This window comes from Cetorhinus maximus, unplaced genomic scaffold (assembly GCF_964194155.1).
Source record: "Cetorhinus maximus unplaced genomic scaffold, sCetMax3.hap1.1 HAP1_SCAFFOLD_491, whole genome shotgun sequence".
Taxonomy (NCBI): Eukaryota; Metazoa; Chordata; class Chondrichthyes; order Lamniformes; family Cetorhinidae; genus Cetorhinus; species Cetorhinus maximus.
The window spans coordinates 1-24,469 of NW_027596433.1; the positions used below are offsets into that span (position 1 = coordinate 1).

General features: G+C 43.3%; 1 protein-coding gene across 3 annotated transcripts in view; it reads left to right on the top strand.

Moving 5' to 3' along the window:
* The first annotated feature begins 969 nt into the window (after positions 1–969).
* The window catches only part of cbll1 (Cbl proto-oncogene-like 1, E3 ubiquitin protein ligase), a 73,643-nt gene continuing 50,143 nt past the window's right edge, over positions 970–24,469 (top strand). Inside the window, exons 1-4 of one of the 3 annotated variants that reach the window (XM_078535492.1) lie at positions 970–1,132; positions 13,037–13,137; positions 13,200–13,304; positions 18,017–18,090. In XM_078535492.1, coding sequence (XP_078391618.1) covers positions 1,093–1,132; positions 13,037–13,137; positions 13,200–13,304; positions 18,017–18,090 — 320 coding nt within the window. In that variant the 5' untranslated portion in view covers positions 970–1,092. The remainder of the gene's footprint in view (positions 1,133–13,036; positions 13,138–13,199; positions 13,305–18,016; positions 18,091–24,469) is intronic. The other 2 variants (XM_078535494.1, XM_078535495.1) reach the window with 2 other exon arrangements.

The window sequence follows — 24,469 nt, forward strand, 5'->3', positions numbered from 1 at the left end:
GCAGTATTTTGCTTTTAACTTATGATTCTATGATACCCACTCAGTACACCTCCCCTGCCCCTTCCCCTTTGTCCTCCCACTCCCCTCTTAGCCCCCCCCTCCCCCCATCTCTTTGCCCCCCCCCCCCCCCCCCCCCCACATGCCCTCCCTACCTACCGATCCTTTCCCATTCCACCTTTCTACCCACTCTTCCACTTTGTCTCCTATAAACAACGCAGTAGCTAATTGTACACAATATGATCCCTTAAACAGCAACTTGTTAATGACCAGATAATTGTTTTTTTTTTGTGGTGCTGATTGCATGTTATATAGGTTTCCCAGATGCCAGTGACAATTTCAAAATAGTGCCACAATTTTTTACATTCGCCTGAAAGGGCAGACGGGGCCTCGAATTAAAGACATCACCTCCTACAATGCAACACTAAAGCATCAGCCTGGATTTTTGTGCTCGTGTCCCTGGAGTTAGACTTGAATCCACAACTTTCTGACTCCCACGAGAGTGCTACACAACTGACTTTGAGGGCTTCCAGCACTGAACTATCACCTGGAGCACAGTTTTGAGAGAGCAGGACTTACAATTTGAGCGTCAACACTCAACCATAAAGTTCTTCTACTCTCAAAGAAACATGTATTTAGCGCATATTTAGAAATGTTGACTTTCACATAAATAGTTTTACAGTAGATGAGCTATTCACAAAATAGCAGGTAGCCACTTGTTTTCTCTTCCTAGTCGCAATCTTGTAAACTAGAGAGATATTGGTCCATTTTATTGGAGGAATATGGATGACTAGTTCTGAGTTTTGTGCAAATTTATCCTGCCCTATACAGGTTTTCTGCTGAGAAATTACATTGGAATTAGATTGCTGGGAGCTATGGATTTGTTTCATGTTTATACCACTATCTTGCAATATTGAGCATAAGCAAGAAGCCATTCATTTAAAAGATCTTTTTTTTATTTCAAAAGATAAAGATCTACAAGGTACCGATAGCTCTGGATGTCTGAGTGGCGTTGATGTTCGAAGGCGAATCCCCATCAAGTTAATCTCCAAACAGTCTAACCGAAATAGAATCTCATCTCGTGGTCAGAGGAATATGAGCAGAAATTCTTCAAAGTCACTAGCTACAGATGAAGGTGACGAAATGATAGCTTCATTGCATAACAATGATTAAAAAGTGGAGTGGATCCTGTTAGATGCAGTTGAATGGTATTTCACATAACTGACTAGGCTGGTATTGAGCAAGAGAAGAATGACATAAATGGAGAGAGTTAAAAAATGGTCACAGCATAGAAGGAAGCTATTCAGCATGTCAAGTCCTTGCCAAAGAGCAACTCAGCTAGTCCCACTCCCCCGCCCTTTCCTCATGGTCCTCCTAATATTTTCCTTCAGGTGCTTATCCAATTCCCTTTTGAAAGCCACAATTGAATCTGCCTCTACCATCCATCAAGCAGTGCATTCCAGATCCTTACTACTCACTGCATTTTTTTTTTTTAAAAATCCTCAACCCACCTTTTTTTTCCCAACTACTTTAAATTTGTGTTCTCTTGTTTTTGATCATTTCACCAATGGGAAGAGTTTCTCTCCATCTGCTCTGTCTAAACACCTCATGATTTTTGAATACCTCGATGAAATTTCTTCTCAACTTTCTTTTAAGGAGAACAGCCCCCATCTTTTCCAATCCTCCCACTCAAGCCCACCATCCTTAGAAACATTCTCATGAATCTTTTCTGCCCCCCCTCTAAAGCCTTCACATCCTTGCTAATGTGCGAGGCCCAGGATAGGCCTGAACAATTGAGGGTGAACCAGTGTTCGTGTCCATCAGAAGCTTTTACTCTCTGTCCTGTACACTACATACGAACATATGATTTAAAAGCAGGATTAGGCCATTCAGCCCCTCGAGCCTGCTCTGCCATCTAATAAGATCATGGCTGATCTGATTGTGGCCTCAACGTCACTATCCTGCCTGCCCCCAATACCCTTGATTCCCTTGTTGGTCTATATACCTCTGCCTTAAAAAAATTCAATGATCCTGTTTCTACCTTACTCTGGGGAAGAGAGTTCCACAGATTCGCAACCCTATGAGAGAAACCATTTCACCTCATCTCTGTCTTAAATGGGAAGACCCTTATTTTTAATCTGTGTCCCCTTGTTCTGGTCACTCTGACAAGGGGAAACATCCTTTCATCATCCACTTTGTCAAATCCCCTCAGGATCTTCTTTGTTTCAATAAGATTACCTCTCATTCTTCTAAACTCCAATGGATAAAGGGTCAACCTGTCCAACCTTTCCTCATGAGATAACCCCCCCCTCATCCCAGGAATTAGTAAAGTGAACCTCCTCTGAACTGCTTCTAAGGCAATTATGTCCTTTTTAAAATAAGGAATAAAATTATAAAAAACTGTACACAGTACGCCAGATGTACTGGCCCTGCACAACTGTAGCAAAACATCCTTACTTATATGTTCCAATCGCTTGCAATAAACAACAACATCCATTCGCCTTCCTAATCATTTGCTGTACTTGCATACCAACTTGTGATTTGTGTACAACCCAGATCCCTCAGTACCTCAGAGTTGTGCAATCTCTCTTTATTTAAATAATATGCTGCTTTTCTACTCTTCCTGCCAAAATGGACAAGTTCACATTTTCCCACATTATACTCCATCTGCCAAATTTTTGCCCACTCACAATCTATTTATATCCCTTTGCAGACTTTTTTTTTCATTCACTCACAGGATGTGGGCTTCGCTGGCTGGGCCAACATTTATTGCCCATCCCAAGTTGACCTTGAGAAGGTGGTGGTGAACTGCCTTCTTGAACCGCCGCAGTCCATGTGGTGTTGGTACACCCACAGTGCTGTTCCGGGATTTTGACCCAGTGAAGGAACGGCGATATATTTCCAAGTCAGGATGGTGAGTGACTTGGAGGGGAACTTCCAGGTGATGGTGTTCCCATCTATCTGCTGCCCTTGTCCTTCTAGGTGGTAGTGGTCATGGGTTTGGAAGGTGCTGTCAAAAGGTGCTGGGTGAATTATGTCCTCTTCACAAATTTCCTACCTATCTTTGTGTCATCAGCAAATTTAGCAACTATTACTATCCAAGTCTCTATTAGGAGAATTGAAGGGTTCCAATGTCACTACTCTTTAGCTGTAATCTGTAATTACTTTTCTATAATGTCCCTGCAAATGTGTTAGTCTATATCTTTTCCATGAGATAGTGGCCTATAGAATACACCCATTAGTGTAATGGCACATCTGTTGTATCTTAATACCGTGCTCGCTGATCTATATGGCTTGTGTCAAAGGATATCTTAATTTTAAAATCTTCATAATTGTTTACAATCCCTCAGTGGTCTCATCCCTCCAGATCTCTGTAATCTCTCCAGTCCCAAAACCTTCTGAGATATTTGCGCTCCTCTAATCCTGGTCTCTTGTACACCCCCAATTTTAATTCTCTACCATTGGTGGCCTAGGCCCCAAGTGCTAGAATCATATCTGTACACCTCTCTAACTCACTTGCCTCCTTTAAGACACCTCTTAAAACCTACCACTACAACCAGGTTGTTAGTCGTCTCACCTAGTATCTCCTTAATGTGGCTTGATGTTATATTTTGTTTATATTGCTCCTGTGAAGTATCTTGGGAAGATATATTCTGTTAAAGGTGCTGTATAAATATAAATGTGCTTATACAAGATGTCAGGTTGATAATACAGCCAAGAACCAGGCTAATTATAGTAATAGGGTGATAAGAGGAGGATTGGGGCTGATTAGAGACCAAAGAGGGGATTTACACATGGAGACAGGAGGCACAGCTGAGGTATTTACTTTGCATCTGTCGTTACCAAGGAAGATGCTGCCCTGGCTATGGTGAAAGAGGAGGTAATTCAGACACTAAAATGAGTTAAAATTGATAAGGAGGAGATATTGGATAGGTTATCTGTTTTTTAAGTTGATAAGGATCAGGTGAGTTGCATCAAAAGATACTGAGTGGAACTTGTGGAGGCACTGACCATAATTTTCCCCTCTTCCTTAGACTCAGGGGTCATGCCAGAGGACTGGAGAATTGCAAATGTTACACACTTGTTTAAAAAGGGATGTACACCCTAACCCTAACTCTACAGGCTAGTCAGTTTAAGTGGGGAAGCTTCTAGAAACAATAATTCCAGGACAATAGTAATAGTTAGTTGGGCAAATGCAGGTTAATTAAGGAAAGTCAGCACAGATTTGTTAAGGGCAAGTTGTGTTTAATTAACTTGCTGGAGTTTTCTGAAGAGGTAATGGTGAGGGTTGCTTTAGGATAATGCCGTTGTTGTGGTTTACATGGACTGCCAAAAGACTTTTGACACAGTGTCGTACATCAGACTTGTGGGCAAAGTTTGAAGCTCTTGGAATAAGAGGGACAGGAGCAATGTGAATACAAAATTGGCTGAATGACAGGAAACAGAATTGTAGTTAATGGATGTTTTTCAGACTGGAGTGGAGTTCCCCAGGAGCCAGTGTTGGGACCCTTGCACTTCCTTTTAGATATTAATAACCTAGACCTTATTGTGCAGGGCATCATTTCAAAATTTGTGAATGATATGGAAGCATTGTGAACAGTGAGGAGCTTGGCGTAGAACTTCAAAAGGACATAGATAAGTGGTGCAAAGAATGGACAAGTGGTAGATGCAATTCAATATATAGAAGTATGAAGTGATTCATTTTTGTAGGAAGAATGCGGAGAGACGATAGAAAATTAAGGATACCATTCTAAAGGGGGTGCAGGAGCAGAGGGACCTGGGTGTATGTGTGCACAAGTCATTGAAGGTTGCAGGACAGATTGAGAGCATGGTTAAAGCATACAGTATCCTGGGCTTTATTAATAGGGGCATAGAGTACAAAAGCAAGGAGGTTATGTTGAACTTGTAAAAGACAATTGCTTGGCCTCAGCTGGAGTATTGCGTCCAGTTCTGGGTACCACATTTTGGGAAAGATATGAAGGCATTAGAGAGACTGCAGAAAAGATTCATGAGAACGGCTCCAGGGGTGAGTTATGAGGCTTGATTGGAGAAGTTGGGACTGTTTTCTTTAAAGAAAAGAAAACTGAAAGGAGATTTGATAGAGGTATTCAGAATCATGAGGGGCCTGGACAGAGGAGACATGAAAAACTGTTCCCACTGGTGGATGGATCTAGAATGAGAGGGCACAGATTTAATGTAATTGGCAAAAGAAGCGCTGGAGACACGAGACTTTTTCACACAGCGAGCGGTTCGGATCTGGAATACACTGCCTAAGAGTGAGGTAGAGACGGGATCAATTGAGTGGTTAGGATCTGGAATACGCTGCCGGGAGTGTGGTCGATGCAGGGTCAATCGAGTGATTAGGACCCGGAATACAGAGAGTGTGGTGGAGACAAGATCAATCGAGTGGTTAGGATCTGGAATGCGCTGCCTTAGATTGTGGTGGAGACAGGGTCAATCAAGTGGTTAGGATCTGGAATGTGCTGCCTGAGAGTGTGGTGGAGACAGGGTCAATCGAGTGATTAGGACCCTGGAATACACAATGAGAGTATGGTGGAGACAGGATCAATCAAGTGGTCAGGATCTGGAATGCACTGCCTGAGAATGTGGTGGAGAGAGGGTCAATCGAGGCATTCAAGAGGTAATTGGATTATTATAAAAGGAGGAATGTGCAGGGCTACAGGAAGAAGGCAGGAGACTAGCATTAAGAAATTGCTCATTTGGAGAGCTGACACAGAAACGGTGTGCCAGTTGGCCTCTCTGTGTTGTAACAATTCTGTAATTGTGACACTAACCAAATATAATCTTTTCGTCTTCACAACTTTCTTTTCTACCTATCTTTGTATAATCAGCAAATTTTGCTGAAATACAGACGGTCCCTCATCCAAGTCTTTATTATAGACCGTAAATATTTGAGGCACCAGCATTGATTTACAATTTGCTAACCTGAAAATGACCCATTTATCCTGACTCTATTTCCTGTTAGTTAGCCAATCCTCTATCCATGCGAATATATCACCCCTAATACCATGAGGTGTGCAGTAACCTTTTGTGTGGCACCATATTGGATACCTTTTGGAAGTCCAAATACACTACACCTACTGGTCTCCCTTTATCCACCCTGCTTGTTATATCCTTAAAGAACTCCAACTAATTTGTCAACCACCATTTCCTTCTCTAGTTTTCCTGAACGCCTAGTATCCAGATATGTTTTCTATTCAGGGTAGGCCTTTTTTGAGCCAGGTCTCCATTAATGCCTCAACATCATATTCCCATGTAACATCTCGCATCAGGAGCAGAACAACCTTACTTAACACACTTTGTTTACACACATGCGCTGTAAACCTAATTTAGACCTTCTATTCCGTACATAGTACCTTACTATTTCTTACTCTAGTGCTATCTGTATCTCCCAATCCTTTGTGCACCTTGTTTCTAACACTACATTATGGTGCCTGTACCCCTGCCAAAATCATTCAATTTCTGTCCAACAGCACTAGCAAACCGCCCATGAGGGCATTGCTCCCGGCTGTGTTAAGACACGATCCGTTAGGTCTGTACTGGTCCCATTTCTCCCAAAATTGGTCCCACTGTCCCAGGAGTTTAAAGCCCCCACCCTCCTTTATCATTTCTCCAGCCACATGTTACTCTGCCCTATTCTCCTATATCTGTATTTATATTTGCAAGCATGTGGCACTGGAAGTACCTGATAAACCTCAACACTATCTATCTGTGTCATTTGTACCGATATCAACCATGTCTTATGGCTGTTCACACTTCCCCTTTGGAGTGCTCCGCAGTTACTCAGTAACATCCTTCACTTTACTACTATGGAATCCCTAATCACTATTGCTTTCCAGATCTTCCTCCTGTATCTCCTTCCCCCCTGCACCTCCATACAGCAGAGCCAACTGTGGTGCTGTGGACATGGCTCATACTGCACTTCCCAGAGGATCCATTGTCTTCACAAGTATTTGGAACTAAATATCGATTAGAGAGCGTGATCCACTCAGGAATCCTGCAGCGATTGCCAGGTGGTCATCCATTCCCTGCCTGCACACTTTTAAGCTACGGTATGACCACCTCCAGAAATGTACTGTCCATACAAAGCTCAGCCTCGTGAATGCATTGCACTAACTCCAGCTGCTGGTCATGCTCTGAAACCTGGAGCTTGAGCTCCTCCATTTGACAATACTTCCAGCACATGATTGTCCAGGACACGAGAAGCATCCTGGAACAGGATGTACATTTGCTTGGACTGAAGTGACCAGCCATGCTTCTGTTTATTAGGCTCTTAACAGAAATAAACTATGACACCAACAAAAACACTCAGCAGAAGGGATGTTGATTGATGAGGAGCTGCTGATGTCACTTCAGATGTTTTATGTCTCTCCTGCACCTCACCTCTTGGATCTCCAATTCAATTTAGCTTTAACTTTTTGTTTTTAAACTCCTTTCATGATCTACATTAAGTTTATAAGTAGGGTAACTTAAATGCTTGTCTATAAAACTTATCCCTGGCTCTCCTTATTCTGTGGCATTTTCTACTCAAACGTATTTTTAAAATTATAACATAAAATCTTCCATAAATCAGCACAACTGGTCATCATTATTTGCTCTCTTTTCTGAGCTCTGAAGAATCACAGTGCAGAAGAGGCGCTTCGGCCCATCAAGCCTGCACCGACACATGAGAAATACCTGACCTACCTACCTAATCCCATTTACCAGCACTCGGCCCATAGCCTTGAATGTTCTGACTGGTACGTCACTTGGTACAGTGCTCATCCAGGTACTTTTCAAAGGATGTGAGGCAACCCGCCTCCACCACCCTCCCAGGCAGTGCATTCCAGACTGTCACCACCCTCTGGGTAAAAAAGTTTTTCCTCACATCCCCCCTAAACCTCCTGCCCCTCATCTTGAACTTATGCCCCCTCGTGACTGACCCTTCAACTAAGGGGAACAGCTGCTCCCTATCCACCCTGTCCATGCCCCTCATAATCTTGTACACTTCGATCAGGTCGCCCCTCAGTCTTCTCTGCTCCAACGAAAACAACCTGTCTATCCAACCTCTCTTCATAACTTAAATGTTTCATCCCAGGCAACATCCTGGTGAATCTCTTCTGCACCCCCTCCAATGCAATCACATCCTTCCTATAATGTGGCGACCAGAACTGCACACAGTACTCCAGCTGTGGCCTCACCAAGGTTCTATACAACTCCAACATGACCTCCCTACTTTTGTAATCTGTGCCTCGATTGATGAAGGCAAGTGTCCCATATGCCTTTTTCACTACCCCACTAACATGCCCCTCTGCCTTCAGAGATCTATGGACACACACGCCAAGGTCCCTTTGTACCTCAGAACTTCCTAGTGTCATGCCGTTCATTGAATACTTCCTTGTCAAATTACTCCTTCCAAAGTGTATCACCTCACACTTTACAGGGTTAAATTCCATCTGCCACTTATCTGCCCATTTGACCATCCCGTCTATATCTTCCTGTAGCCCAAGACACTCAACCTCACTGTTAACCACCCGGCCAAGCTTTGTGTCATCCACAAACTTAACCCTCACATAGTCATCTATGTCGTTTTTATAAATGACAAATAACAGGGGACCCAGCACAGATCCCTGTGGTACGCCACTCGACACTAGCTTCCAGTCACTAAAGCATCCTTCTGTCATCACCCTCTGTTTCCTACAACTAAGCCAATTTGGAATCCACCTTATCAAATTACCCTGTTTCCTATGTGCATTTGCTTTCTTTACAAGTGTCCCATGTGGGACCTTGTCAAAGGCTTTGCTGAAATCCATATAAACTACATCAACTGCACTACCCTCATCTATACACCTGGTCACCTCCTCAAAAAATGTAATCAAATTTGTTAGGCATGACCTCCCTCTGACAAAGCCATGCTGACTATCCCTGATCAAACCTTACCTCTCCAAGTGGAGATAGATACTCCCCTTCAGAAATTTCTCCAATAGTTTCCCTACCACTGAGACTCACTGGCCTGTAGCTCCCTGGCTTATCTCTACAACCCTTCTTAAACAGCGGAACCACATTAGCTGTTCTCCAGTCCTCTGGCACCTCCCCCGTGGCCAGAGATGAATTAAAAATTTGGGTCAGAGCCCCTACGATCTCCTCCCTTGCCTCCCTCAGCAGTCTGGAACACAAATCATCTGGACCTGGAGATTTGTCCACTTTTAAGCCTGCCAACACCTCCAATACCTTGTCACTCCCTATATCAATTTCCTTAAGCAGCTCGCAGTCTCTCTTCCTGAGTTCGATACCTTCATCCTCATTCTCTTGGGTGAAGACGGATGTGAATTATTCATTCAACACTCTAGGGATTGTCCTCTGGCTCCACCCATAGATTGCCCCCTTGGTCCCTCATAGGCCCTACTCTTTCCCTGGTTATCCTCTTCCCATTGATATACTTATAGAATATCTTGGGATTTTCCCTACTTTTACCAGCCAGAGCTGTCTCATATCCCCTTTTTGCTCTCCTAATTGCTTTCTTAAGCTCCACCCTGCGATGTCTGTACTCCACTAATGCCTCTGCTGATTTGCTTCCCTTGTACCTGCTAAAAGTCTCTCTTTTCCTTCTCATCATATCCTCAATACCTCTGGTCATCCATGGTTCTCTGGGCTTGTTACTCCTTCCTATCACCCTAGAGGGAACATGTTGAGCCTGTACCCTCCACATTTCCTTTTTGAACACCCCCCACTGATCCTCTGTAGATTTCCCCACAAGTAACTGTTCCCAGTCTACCTTGGCCAGATCCTGCCTTATTGTACTAAAATCCACTCTTCCCCCAATCCAAAACATTTTTTTTGCAACTTTTCGATTTCTTTGTCCATAACAAACTTAAACTGTACCATGTTGTGGTCGCTACCGCTAAAACGCTCGCCCACCACCACCTCAGCCACCTGTCCGGCTTCATTCCCCAGAATTAAGTCCAGCAATGCGCCATCCCTTGTTGGACCCTCCACATATTGACCTAAAAAGTTCTCCTGTACGCATTTCAAGAAATCCACTCCATCCAAACCCTTAACACTACGTCTGTCCTAATTAATGTTGGGAAAGTTGAAATCACCTAATATAATTACCCTATTGTTATTGTTTTTGCACACCTCCACAAATTGTGCAGATATTTGCTCCTCAATTTCCCGCTGACTATCTGGGGGTCTATTAAAGACACTTTTTTTATTCCTAAGCTCTACCCACAAAGCTTCATTCAATGTCCCCTTCAAGATATCATCTCTCCTTACTGCAGTAACTGACTGCTTAACTGATAATGCAGTGCCTCCTCCTCTTTTACCCCCTCACCTGAAGATTCTATATCCCGGAATGTTGAGCTGCCAATCCTGCCCTTCCCTCAACCACGACTCAGTGATGACTACTATATCGCATTTCCACGTGTCAATCCTCACCCTTAATTTATCCTTTTTACCTGTAATACTCCTGGCATTAAAGTAGAGGCCATCCAGCCTTGCCTTACTCCCTTGAAGCTTAATGCAGCTGTACTCCCTCTGACTTGATTGTTTTACTGTATTATAATGTGTCCCTATTCTGCTAACATTCTGTGTCCCCTCCCCCTGCCGAATTAGTTTAAACTCCTCCCAACAGCACTAGCAAACCCGCCCGCAAGGATGTTAGTCCCGCTCTGGTTCAGATGTAGACCGTCCCGCTTGTAGAGGTCCCACCTTCCCCAGAAATAGTCCCAGTGATCCAGGAATCTAAAACCAACTCTTAAGCCACGTATTCATCAGCGCTATTCTCCTGTTTCTGAGCTAGCTAGCACGTGGCACTGGGAGTAATCCAGAGATTACAACCCAAGAGGTCTTGCTTTTTAGTCTACTGCCTAACTCCCTGAATTGTTGATGTAAGACCTCACCCCTCTTTCTACCTACGTCATTGGTATGAATATGTACCATGACCTCTGCCTTATCACCCTCCCCCTTCAGGATGCCCTGCAGCTGTTCAGTGACATCCCGGACCCTGGCACCAGGGAGGCAACATACCATCCTGAAGTCACGTTGATGGCCACAGTAGCGCCTGTCTGTTCCCCTGACTATAGAAGCTCCTATTACTATTGCTCTTCCTCCCTTCCTCCACTCCTGTACAGACAGGCTGCTTGTGGTACCAGAAGCTTGGCTCTGTCCACACTCCTTGGAGGAACCAGCGCCCTCATCAGCCTCCAAAATGGAATACCGATTTGCGAGCGGGACCCCAGGGGACCCCTGAACTATCTGGCTGTTTCTCTTGGACTGCCTGGTGGTCACCCATTCCCTTCCTTCCTCAAGTCCCTTCATCTTCAGTGTGACCACCTCTCTAAAGGTGCTATCCACGATGCTCTCAGACTCCCGGACGCTGCACAGTGTCCCCAGCCGCCATTCCAGCTCTGAAATCTGAGCTTCCAGGAGCTGCAGCTAGACACACTTCCTGCACACATGCTGGTCCCGGGCACTGGAAATGTCCCCGGCTTCCCACATTGAGCACACCAAAGCTTTGAGCTCTCCTGCCATGACTTACCCCTTTAAATTAAACCTTTTAAGTCAATTATTCTGGAGCCCTTCTTTCCTGATCCTCGTTACTGTAGAATATACAAACTGTAAACCAAACTATAAGCGATTAAAGTAGTAAATACCTTACCCACTACTTACCAGTGATTCCTTTCCCTTGTAGCCTCTACTGCTGCAGCACGCTCTGAAGATTTAAGAAGTTGGATAGCAAGGAAAAAATGCAAAGAGTATCTCTTCCCCTATGCACCGAATTCCTGCTTTGCACCAAATTGCCAATACCCACTCTGGCTGTGCCCCACTCAGGATGTGCTCTCTCTCCTGTTCATGTGCAAGCACACTATAGTGTGCTTCTAGATAGTCCCTTTCTTAAATAGAGCTGAGTTGACTCACCACTAGTTAAGCTTCAAATAGTAATTAACACCTATTCATACGAGTCATACGGACTCGAAACCTTAACTGTGTTTCTCTCCACAGATGCTGCTAGACCTGCTGAGCTTTTCCAGCATTTTCTCTTTTTATATTCTGTACATACAATTTACTACTTTAATTGATGTAGAGTATTCAGTCTCTTCATAAATTAAACAATTTTAATATTTAAAAACTTTTGAAAGGTACCTAATGCTCTTTTAAAAAAAAACAAGCGGTTTAATTTTAAGAGCCTGCTCAAAGGGTCACAATTAGCAGAAATTTACCATGCTGATTAATTTGATCTGGGGACATGGGCAGTTTTGTGGGTGAGGTCACCTTTCAGCAAAATATTTTTTGAAACCAGTGGAAAAGGTCGTGGAAACTCGGTCTGCAGTAGGGGTAACCTATGCTTGAGACTTGTCGACCTTTTGTGCTGGTTCGGCCCATTGAAGCACTGGAAGAAACAGCACAACCTATTGGAAACCCTACAGCATAGGAAAGGAACATTCACGCGAACCTAGCACCAGGGATGTACGTATGGTCCACATGAGCCACCGAATCATCATCTAACCTCATCAGCATAACCTTCTATTCCTTTCTCCCTTGTTTTTATCCAACTTCCACCAAAGAGCAGGTTGGAAATTGGTGAACAATCGCTAATATCAGATACATAACTATAACTATTAAGGTTTGACAAGGTTTCTCTTTAAATAAGAGTATGTAATCCCTCTTTTCCTATGTTCAGGCGTCAGTGGGCCATGTACCTCTCTGCACCTGAGTTGGTGACCTGTGTCTGGGTCTTGCCAGTGGCCCCATCCAGCTGATGACTGGCTGTGTGACACTGAGCTAGCGGGCAATCTCCCTCTAGTATTTTGTTTAAATTCTATCACCTGTGGATCGTTTCTGGCCTCTGCCCAGCACCTCCCCACAGCTTTGAGACTTGAGGTTGGAGACCAGCCGGGATGAGTGTACTGGCTTGCTTTCCTTTCATTCCTAGCAGAATGGCCTACTGCTCCTATTTCTTATGTTCTTGTCCCTAGGTTATCATAAATTGAAAACATGTTCTATTATAAAGCTTTTCGTTACTTCTGATATCTTGTAGAAGGATTTGACTATAATGAAGATGAGAACTATGAATGCAAAGGCGGAGAGGTGTTTGGAAGCCAGCGCCGATTTCCCCTGCAGTTTTTCTGGGATTTTAAGGTATTTTAATGCAGATTTAAATAAACTTATACTTAGGTATTGAAATAATTTTATAAGTCAAGCTGTTCAAACATGTTTTACAGATAAATTTGTTGGGTGAGAAAGATGACACTCCCATTCATTTCTGTGATAAATGTGGATTGCCAATCAAGATATATGGCCGCATGGTGAGTGATGTAATCTCAATATTTTGGTAAATTTTTCTGATGAAGGAAATGTGACTTTATCTGTTTCCTTCTTTCTCTTTTTTGGCATTTAAATAGTTAAATGGAAACTATTAACAAATTGCTATTTTGCTGAGAAGTATGAACTGTAATTGTTTAGTTTTCCTCTGACAAACTTACTCAGCCATCAATTTCCATGCAGATAACAAGTTTTTAAGCATACTCTTACTATAATCCAGTTTATTAACTGTGAGGTGACCGTGTACACTTTCTAACACTGTGCCATTAAGTCTGTATTCCCTCCCACTATAATTTCTGCCAAAATACATTACCTCATACTTCTCTGTATTAAATTCCATCTGCCAGTTGTTATAGAATTATAGAGTTATAGAACACAGAAACAAGCCCTTTGGCCCATCATGTCTGTGCTGGCCATCAAGCACCTATCTATTCTAATCCCGTTTTCCAGCACTTGGCCCATAGCCTTGTATGCTTTGGCATTTCAAGTGCTCATCTAAATACTTCTTAAATGTTGTGAGGGTCCCTGCCTCTACCACTCCCTCAGGCAGTGTGTTCCAAATTCCAACCACCCTCTGGGTGAAAAGATTTTTCCTCAAATCCCCTCTAAACCTCCTGCCCCTTACCTTAAATCTATGCCCCCCTGGTTATTGATTCCCCTGCTAAGGGGGAAAGTTTCTTCCTATCTATGCCCCTCATAATTTTGTATATCTCTATCAGGTCTCCCCTCAGCCTTCTGTGGTCTGAGGGAAAACAACCTGAGCCTATCCAGCCTCTCTTCATAGCTGAAACGCTCCAGCCCAGGCCACATCTTGGTGAATCTGCTCAGCACCCTCTCCAGTGCAATCACATCCTTCCTATAGAGTTGCAACCAGAACAGCACACACTACTCCAGCTGTAGCCTAACTAACATTTTATACAGCTCCAAAATAACCTCCCTGCCCTTATATTCTATGCCTCGGCTAATAAAGGCAAGTATCCCATATGACTTCTTAACCACCTTATCTACCTGTGCTGCTATCTTCAGGGATCTATGGACATGTACACCAAGGTCTCTCTGATCCTCTGTACTTCCTAGGGTCCTACCCTTCATTGTGTATTCCCTTGCTGCATTAGTCCTCCCAACATGCAACACCTCTCACTTCTCAGGATTAAATTCCATTTGCCACTGCTCTGCCCATCTTACAAGCCCATCTATAGCGCCCTGTAACCTGAGGCTTTCCTCTTCACTATTTACGATACCACCAATTTTCATGTCATCTGCAAACTTACTGATCATATCTCCAATATTCACATCTAAATCATTAATGCACACTGCAAACAGCAAGGGCCCCAACACCAATCCCTGTGGTGCACCAATCACAAAAACAACCTTTGACCATCACCCTCTGCCTCCTGCCACTAAGCCAATTTTGGATTAATTTGCCAAATTGCCCTGGACCCCATGGGCTCTTACCTTCTTGACCATTCTCCCATGCGGGACCTTGTCAAAAGCCTTACTGAAGTCCATGTAGACTACATCAACTGCACTACCCTCATCTACATAACTAGTCACCTCAAAAAATTGAATCAAATTTGTTAGATTTAATTTGTCTGCCCATTCTGCTAACCCAGTGATCATCACAATTTTTCAAGCAAGGGCCATTTTTGCAAAAACCTGCAATGTGAGAGCCACATTGACCACTTTACTAAATTATCGTTTACTACTCCTTCAGGATGCAACGTTACAGAGCAACGCGTGTAACTAAAACAAAATCACATATTATACTTAAAAATAAAAACAAATGTACAATTAAAAAAATACAGCATTTTTAAAACAATAACCAGGAAAATATAAGGAATTAAAAATGCACCTATGCAAGTAAACTTTTTAAAAGGTGAAAAATGCGAAACTTACTTTAAACACTGGAAGAGTTATATTGGTAAATTAAATAACTTTTATGTTTTTAGACTTATTTTAAAAGAAAAATGTAACTTTCTACTTACAGTACCCCCTGCCTACTACCAATCCTGCTTCCTGAATTTCCTGATCATTGCAGATCCTCCTCCTCCTCCCCATTGTGGTCTGCCCCCAGCCCCCCAACCTTTGAGTTGTGGCCTCTTAGCCCTCTCTGACTCATCCTGTTGCAGAACTTCCCACTCCTTGACTCACCCTCTCCTCGCTTCCCTCTCCTGGACTTGCGTTCCCATTCAAGACCTAGATCTGATCCAAAACCAGAGCTCCAATGTTCTGGAAATGATGGTGCAGAGGTGCCGAGCTGGGGCTGCTACAATCCATGTTTTCTTTTAAATGCTCCCACTTGCTGCTTACCTCCCCTGAAGCCTCCTGTGAGCGAGGCAGGAGCAGCTTTGACAGTCATTTTAAAATTACTCCCCTCATCTGTACTGCTGCCCACCTCTTTTTTGCCTTCCCTATCTTTTCTCTTATCCTTGAATAATGGGACTAGTCCTCACCATTTTTAAAGCCGTGTTTCTGTTATTTCCACTTCTCCATATTCCCATTCAGCTATTTGTGCTCGTAGCTCACCAACCTTATTCACCACACTCTGTTGCGTTTACCTACATGCATTGTAAACTTATCTTTGTGTTTCCTGTAGTTCTTCTTAGTCTGTGCTTCTCTAATATGGTGCTGCTTTCTTCTCTAGTACTATCCAACACACTCACTCCTTTATGCACCAAGTTGATCTTTTCTACTTCAAGATGCTGGTGCTCACCCCACCTGCCAAATTAGTTTAAACCCTCCCAACCACACCTGTGAACTCCCTGCATTGGTCCCAGTTCTGTTGAATGGGTGCCTCAAGAATTTGAAGCCCTCCCACCTGTACCATGCTTCAAGCCATACTGACCCTCCCAATCTTCCTATTTCTATTCTCACCAGTGTGTGGCACTGGGAGTAAGCTACCTTTGAGGTTCTACTTTTTAAGCATTCCCCCTTGCTCCTGAAAGTCTGACCGTAGGGCCATAATACCTGCCTCCTCTATGTCGTTGGTACTGATGTATACCACAACTTCTGGCTTGTTCCCCTTAGCAAAATACTCTTCACCCTCTCAGTGATGCCCTTTACCCTAGCACCATAGAGGCAACACACCATGCAGGACTGTCAATGATAGTTACAAAAATGCTTGTCTGATTCTTTCATTATGGAATCTCCTACAATGACTGAATTTCTATTCTTTGCTGCTCCATCCTGTGTAGTCCATAGGTGCCATGATCTGGAATGTACTCTTTCAAGGTGTCGTCACTCCTAGCAGTCTCAAAAGCTGAGTACCGGCTTGAGAGTGACACACACGCTGAAGACTCCTGCACTCCTGTCTCTTCCTACTCTTCCAGATGGCCATCCATCTGCTATCCTGAACTGCCACTGCCTGTGGGGTGACCACCTACAGGAATGTACGATCCAGGAAGCACTCATCCTCCCTGGTGCTCTGCAGCAACTCCAGCTGACCCTCAAGCTCGGAAATCCTGAGCTCGAACTGAAGCCGTTGGAGCCACTTCATACACATGTGGTCCCCCAGACACATGAAGTGTCCTGAAGTTAGGTGCAGGAATGACAAGCAACAAGCCTCAGCTGCCCATCCATATCTCCTCTTTTAGAATCTGTTTAGTAACGTGATTAAACTGTTAATTTTAAATAATGCCTCTGGACGTTAATACTCAATATTAACTCACCCCAACTGAAATTTTTAATTTCCTGACACCTAGTTTAAATGAACCCCCTAGAGAGACAAAAAAAGAAATACTCACCAACCAATCACTTTCCCGTGACCTCGCCCTTTGATTTCATTGTCTCGTTTCTCAAACGCATTTGGTTTGTTCCGAACCCCGTAGCTCTTTATCCTCCTGTTGGGCTAGCTCAGCCCTCGCTCTCACTGCTGACTTTGGGCCTGCCATTCTATCCCCCCGCCAGACAATCTCTGCTGTCCCTCTCACTGCTTGTCTCGGTCCTGCACTGCTGCTGGTCTTTATCCTCAGCCACAGGTCTCACGCTGTTCTCGCTCTTGCTGCCGATCTGTTCTGCCATTACGTTTCATAATCCCACCCATTCTCATTGTTAGACTCGGACCTACTTGCCTGTCACTCTTTATTTCCCCAACTGGTTTCACTCAGTTCTCACTGCTGGTCTCGTGCCTACTCTCCCACCATTCTTTATGCCCTCCATCCGGCCCCACTGAGCTCTCATTTTTGCTGCTGGTCTCGGGCCTACTGACGTCACACTCTGATACACTCCTTCAAGATGCTGGACTACAGCCTTCAAAGCGTCACTACTCCCAGCAGCTCTCTGGTTTGAGAGTGACATGCACCCCAGAGACTCCTGCATTTCCTGACTGTTTCCTACTATTCCGGATGGTGACCCACCTACAACTTTGAACTCTCGCTGCCTGTGGGGGACCACCTCCCGGCACATACAACCCAGGAAACACTCATATGCCCTGATGCTGCACAGCTACCCCAGCTGCCCCGCAAGCTCAGAGATCATTGTGTATTTAGAAAAAAATTCTGCAGAAAACATAAGGTAATTGGCTCAGAATCTGAATTCTTCCTCCCCCAAAAAAACATTTCACATCCTAGGATGGAGTTGAAACACTGTGGCCACCTCCTCTTGGTCTCCACTTTGCTATAACTTTACCATTTTTGTATGATGTACACAGTAAATGGGACTTTAATTTGCTGCCTCACAAACGTGCTTTTCTTCACAGATTCCATGCAAACATGTGTTTTGTTTCAACTGTGCAAGTTTGCAAGAGAAAAAAAGTGACAAGATTTGTCCTGGGTAAGATGTGTTCTAGTTGTGTTTAGATAGTAACTTTACATTGTGCCTTAGTGCCAAAAATATATATTTTTTTCACTTTGTAAGAATTGTTTATTTGCAGTGTAAGACCCAACTCTGTTAAAATCCCAGTTATTTGACAAATGTTTTCCTGTTCATTTCATACTCTATCCTGTAGACTACCTGAGCACTATACACCATGTACAACAAATGGCCACACATGAAAAGAAAGACTTGCATTTGTATCGCAACCCTCATTAGCACAGATGCCTCAAAGCTCTTTTTGGCAATGAAGTACTTTTTGAAATGTAGTCACTATTGTAATGTAGGAAAGGCGGCAGGTGTTTTGCACTCAGCAACCTCCAACAATCAGCAATGTGATAATGGCTAGAGAATCTGTTTTTTGTGATGTTGGTTGAGAGATAAATAATGGCCAGGACACTGGGAATAACTCCCCTGCTCTTCTTTGAAATAGTGCCATGGGATCTTTTACATCCACCTGAGCAGGAAGATGGGACCTCACTTTGATGTCTCTTCCAATAGATGTTGCCTCCAACAGTGTATGCTCCCTCAGTATTGGACTGGAGTGTTGTCTTTGATTTTTCTGCTCAAACCCTATATTGGGACTTGAAGCTGGAACCTTGTAATTCAGTGTGATGTGCTACCAATTGTGCCATGGCTGACACCCAGAATTTGGCATAACTGTGTGCACTGTTGAATGTTAACCATGATACCAACAAGAAATCTGGGTGCAACAATATACCGAAGAAAGCAGAGTATAGTGCCACGGTGCATTCAATAGGTCTCCTGTCGCAGTCATTCTAAAGGTAGGAGTGCTGGGGCTGTTACAACACTAACCCTCTGATTCATACTCCCATCTAGTGAGGCTCCACAAGCTCACTTAATTTGCTTCTGTATTCTACAGTATTTTCTCAATTGTAGATTGAAATAGTTTTGTACTTAAGCCGATTGTGCTACTTTTCATTCATTCCACTGAAGTTGGGGCATTTTTGATATTAGGGTACAGAAGTCACCACCTGGTCTGTTGTGACTGTGCCAACTCTGGAATAGAGCAATCCAAAAACCATCCCACTGCCTCACCCTCTAAATGGCTTTGTTTCAATCCAAAATTAACCCCAGCGTCCTGTGATCTCTTTATAGCCCTGTATCCTCCTCTGCTTTAAATATTTATCCAGTTTCTCCCTTAAAATGCAGTGATTTTTGCTTCAAACATTTCCTTTAGCAAAAATTTCAAACTCCAGTCATCTGCCACGCAAATAAACTTCTAAACTTTCCATTTACTTGCTGATGGGTTTGAAATTTGATGATCCTTCATCAAAGAATACCCCAGTAGAGGATATAGTCTATACTTTGCCCTATCAGATCCCCCCACAACTTTACAACCCTCTGTTAAATCTCCTCTTGGTCTTCTCTGCAATTGGATCCTTCTTTACTGGAAGTTCAGCCTTCATGTTTTCATATGAATCCCATATCATACAAGCAAAGGGTAAGTAAATAGATAGTGGGTCAGTGAAATTTGTCCCATACTGTCATGGTGCAACTTGGGCAAATCATGACCCTGATCACGCATGGTGACTAAGGATACATTGCCCCATGCCCACCCACTTTTGACAGTTTTACTGGGGAACCCATCGCTTCATAATGTGTGCAGCAATCCCCACTCATTAAACAACCCAGCAACCTGTTTCATAGGTAAATGACTCTGAAAATAATTACCTTGTAGCACCTAACCTCGGTCTATGCTTAAATATGTTATAACCTCTGGTCCCCCTAGCCAATCAACAGATATAACCTCATTATTTTGAAGATGTGAATCAAACATCCCCAAAATCCTCACTTTTCTCAAATGAAAAGCCCAAATGACTTGGATGAAGGGACCTCACGTATGCTAAATTTGCTTATGACAGGAAAGATAGGTAGGAAAGTAAGTTGTGAAGAGGAATGAGTTTGCAAAGGGACATAGGTTAAGCGGTGGGCAAAAATTTGGCAGATGGAGTATAATTTTGGAAAATATGAACTTGTCCACTTTGGCACGAAAAATAGAAAAGCAGCATATTATTTAAATGGTTTAATTTAGATTGCAGAAGTCTGAGGTACCAAGGGACCTGGGTGTTCTGGTACATGAATCACAAAGTTAGTATGCAGGTAAAGCAAGTGAAAAGGAAGGCAAATAGAATGTTGGCATTTATTGCAAGGGGAATGGAATATAGAAGTAGGGATGTTTTGCTACAGTTGTACAGGGCGTTGCTGAGACCACATCTGGAATACTGTGTACAGTTTTGGTCTCCTTATTTAAGAAAGGATATAAATCATTCACTCAACTGATACCTGGGACGGGGGTGCTATTTTACGAGGAAGGTTGGACAGGGTGGGCATGTATCCATTGGAGTTTAGCAGAATGATAGGCAATCTTATTGAAACATATAAGATCCTGGGGGGATTTGACAGGGTGAATGCTGATAAGATGTTTCCCTGCGTGGGAGAGACTAGAACTAGGGGACACAGTTTAAAAATAAGGGGTCTCCCATTTAAGCGAGAGATGAGAAGATTTTTTTTCTCTGAGAGTCATGAGCCTTTGTAAATCTCTCCCCCAGGAGAACAGTGAAGGCAGGATCAGTGAATATTTTTAAGGCAGAGACAGATAGATTCTTGATTAACAAGGGAGTTGAAAGTTATTGGGAGCAGGTGACATGTAAATTCTGTGGCCACAGTCAGATCAACCATGATCTTATTGAATGGCAGAGCAGGCTTAAGAAGTCGAATGGCCTACTTCTCCTCGTTCATATGTAACTCTAAGCCTATCCTGGTAACTGAGGGCATCGAAACTTGGGGTGAATCTAGTGGGTCTCCCCTAAACCTTTGCTATTATTATTAAGCACCAAGTGAGGAGACCAAAACTAGATATTGTGTCCGTAACCAACTACACAACATAGTGTAATATTTTTTGTTGCGTATTTGTCCTGGCAATACAGCCTAACACACTGTTTGCTTTTGCAGGAGCCATTTAGAACAAACCACGGGCCTTCAGATATTAATGTATGATGACACCTAGGTCCCTCTCCCACTTAGCAGTCTTAAGCCCATGAATTTCAGAAGCACAGAATGGTTACAGTGCAGAAGGAGGCCATTCAGCCAATTGTCCCTGCGCCTGCTCTCTAGGAGCAATTTACTGAGTGTCACTCCCCTGCCTTCTCATCATAGCCTTGCACATTCTTCCTTTTCAGATAATAATCTGATCCCCTCCTAAATCCTCGATTGAGCCTGCCTCCATCACACACTTAGGCAGTGCATTCCAAGTCCTAACCACTCGCAGCATGAAAAATTTTTCCTAATTTTGCCATTGCTTCTTTTGCCAATTGCCTTAGGTTCATGCCCTCTTGTTCTTGATCCTTCCACCAATGGGAGCATTTTTCCCTATCTAGTCTTTCCTGAACCCTCATTAATTTGAATACCCCTAATCAGATCTCCTCTCAACCTTCTCTTCTCCAAGGAAAACAGTCCCAACTTCTCTAATCTATCTATGTAACTAAAGTTCCTCATCCCTGGGACCAATCTTTTCTGCACTCTGTCTAATGCCATCATGCCTTTCCTAAAATGTGGCAGCCAGAACTGGAAGCAATACTCGAGTTGAGGCCAAACTAATGTCCTGTGTCACCTTGGTGTACACAACAACAACTTATATTTATATAATGCCTTTAAGTTAATGAAACATATACAGGGTCCTTCAATGGAGCATCATAAAGTATGACACCAGGTCACTTAGAGATATTGGGCCTGAACTTCTGTGGAGTGGCAATCAGAGTTGGATTGCCACTCCGTTCCTACTTTCTTAACTGAAATTTTTTCGATCCTATCTCACCCGACCTCCCAACTCAGGCTGGCCGAGATCTAGGCAGTGCAGTGCATCCCTAGGGCCCAGCATCAAGTGCAGCTCAGTCAGATGTAATGAGGCCACGCCCCTTTTTCTTACAGCACTAGCTGCCGTAAACCAGGTAAGTTAAAGGTCCAGCCAAGTTTATAAGTCCTTTAAAAGTCAGGCAATGTTATGGAAGTGGAAATGAGCAATCTTAGTGATGGCACATATATGATCACCAAGGTTGCAAACAGTTTGGTTTAATCTTGAACTGTTGCCAGGGAGAGAAATGGATTGGTACCTAGAGTTTGGAGCTGGGACCGAAAATGGCTTCAATCTTCCCAATATTCAATCAGAAAAATTTCTGTTTGCCCATGTTCAATAATCAGTCTGATAGTTTAGCAACAGTGGTGGAATCAAGAGAGGTGGTGGTGTGGTAAAGCTGTGTTTTATCAGTATGCACGTGAAAACTTAATGCTGTACCTTCAATGATGAAGGGAGGGCTTCAGATTTCTGGGGCATTGGGACCAGTTCTGGGGAAGGTGGGAACTGTACAAACTGGATGGTCTACACTTGAACACGACCAGGACAAATGCCCTTGCAGGGAGATTTGCTGTTGTTGTTGGGGAGGGTTTAAACTAAATTGGTAAGCGGATGGGAACCCGATGTTTAATAGGTGGATATCCATTTACCGAATCAGGCAGCAGAAGACATTCTGAGAATCACAACGTTGTCACCTGAAAGCAATGGAGCAGGAGACAGAAAATTAGTGGGTGGCTCTGAAAGACAGAAGAAGTAAAGGTTAAAAAGTGCACATGAATTTGGCAGTGTTGAAAGGTATATAGATAAATGCAAGGACTTTAGCAAACAAAGCTGATGAGCTGAGGGCACAGATAGACACATGGCATCATGATATCATTGCTATAATGGAAACTTGGCTTAAAGAGAAACAAAAATAGTAGCTCAACGTCCCTGGATATAGAGTTTTCAGGCAGGATAGAGAGGGGTGTAAAAAAGGTGGGCGTGTATCATTATTGTTTAAAGAATCAATTACAGCTATGAGGAGGGATGGTATACTAAATGAATAATCAAATGAAGCCATATGGGTTGAGCTCAGAAATAAAAAAAAGGGGCAGCCACACTACTAGGAGTGTACTATAAACCCCCAAATAGTGAGAGGGAGATAGAAGAGCAAATGTGTAGGCAAATTACTAAGTGCAAAAACTATCGGGCAGTAATAGTTGGGGACTTCAACTACCTTAATATCAACTGGGATACGAGCAGTGTGAAGGGCACAGAGGGCACAAAATTCTTGAGCTGCATTCAAGAGAATATTTCAGCCAGCATGTAACAGGCCCAATGAGAGGGAGTGCAATTCTAGATTCAGTCTTAGGAAATGAAGTTGGGCAAGTGGATGAAGTAGTAGTGAGTAACCATTTTGGAGATACTGACCATAATCTAATACAGTTACACTTATCATCATTATGGAAAAGGATGAAGATAGAACAGGAGTAAAAGTTCTAAACTGGGGAAAGGCAAATTTTACAAAGCTGAGACGTGATCTGGCAAAAGTGGACTGGATATAGTTACTTGAAGGGAAATCAGTGACAGGAGGCATTCAGAAGCAAGATTCTATGGGCACAGTATAAACATTTCCCTACAAAGAAAAAAGATTGTACTGCAAAACCTAGAGCCGGTCAGTCTGACTTCGTTGGTTGGCAAATTATTAGAACCCATTCTGAGAGCCAGGATTAACTGTCACTTATAAAGGAACGGATTAATCAGGGATAGTCAGTATGGGTTTGATACGGGACAGTCGTTCCTTATTAACTTAATTGAATTTTTTGAGGAAGTAATGAGGAGGATTGAGGGTAATGCAGTGGATGTTGTCTGCATGGATTTTAGTAAGGCATTTGGCAAGGTCCCACATGGCAGACTGGTCAGAAAAGTAAAAGCCCATGGGATACAGGGAAATGAGTTGGATCCAAAATTGGCTCTAACAGGAAACACAGGGTAATGATTGACAGATGTTTTTGAGAATGGAAAGCGGTTTCCAGTGGTGTTCCACAGGGCTCAGTGTTGGGGCCCTTGCTGTTTGTTGTATATATTAATGATTTGGACTTAAATGTGGGAGGCATGTTATGGAAATTTGCAGATGACACAAAAATCAGCCGTGTAGTTGATAGTGAGGAGGGTAGCTGTGGATTCCAGAATTATTCCAATGGTTTGGTTGAGTGGGTGGAAAAGTGGCAAATGGAATTCAATTCAGAGAAGTGTGAGGTAATGCATTTTAGAAGGGCAAACAAAGCAAGGGAATACATAATAAACGGGGATTGGTGGGGGTGGGGGGGTGTTGGGAGGGGTGTGTGTGAGATATTGAGAGGGATAGAGGAAGTGAGGGACCTTGGAGTGCATGTCCACAGGTCCTCGAAGGTGGCAAGACAGGTGGATAAGGTGGTGAAGAAGGCGTATGGAATGTTTTCCTTTATTGGGTAGGGTATAGAATAC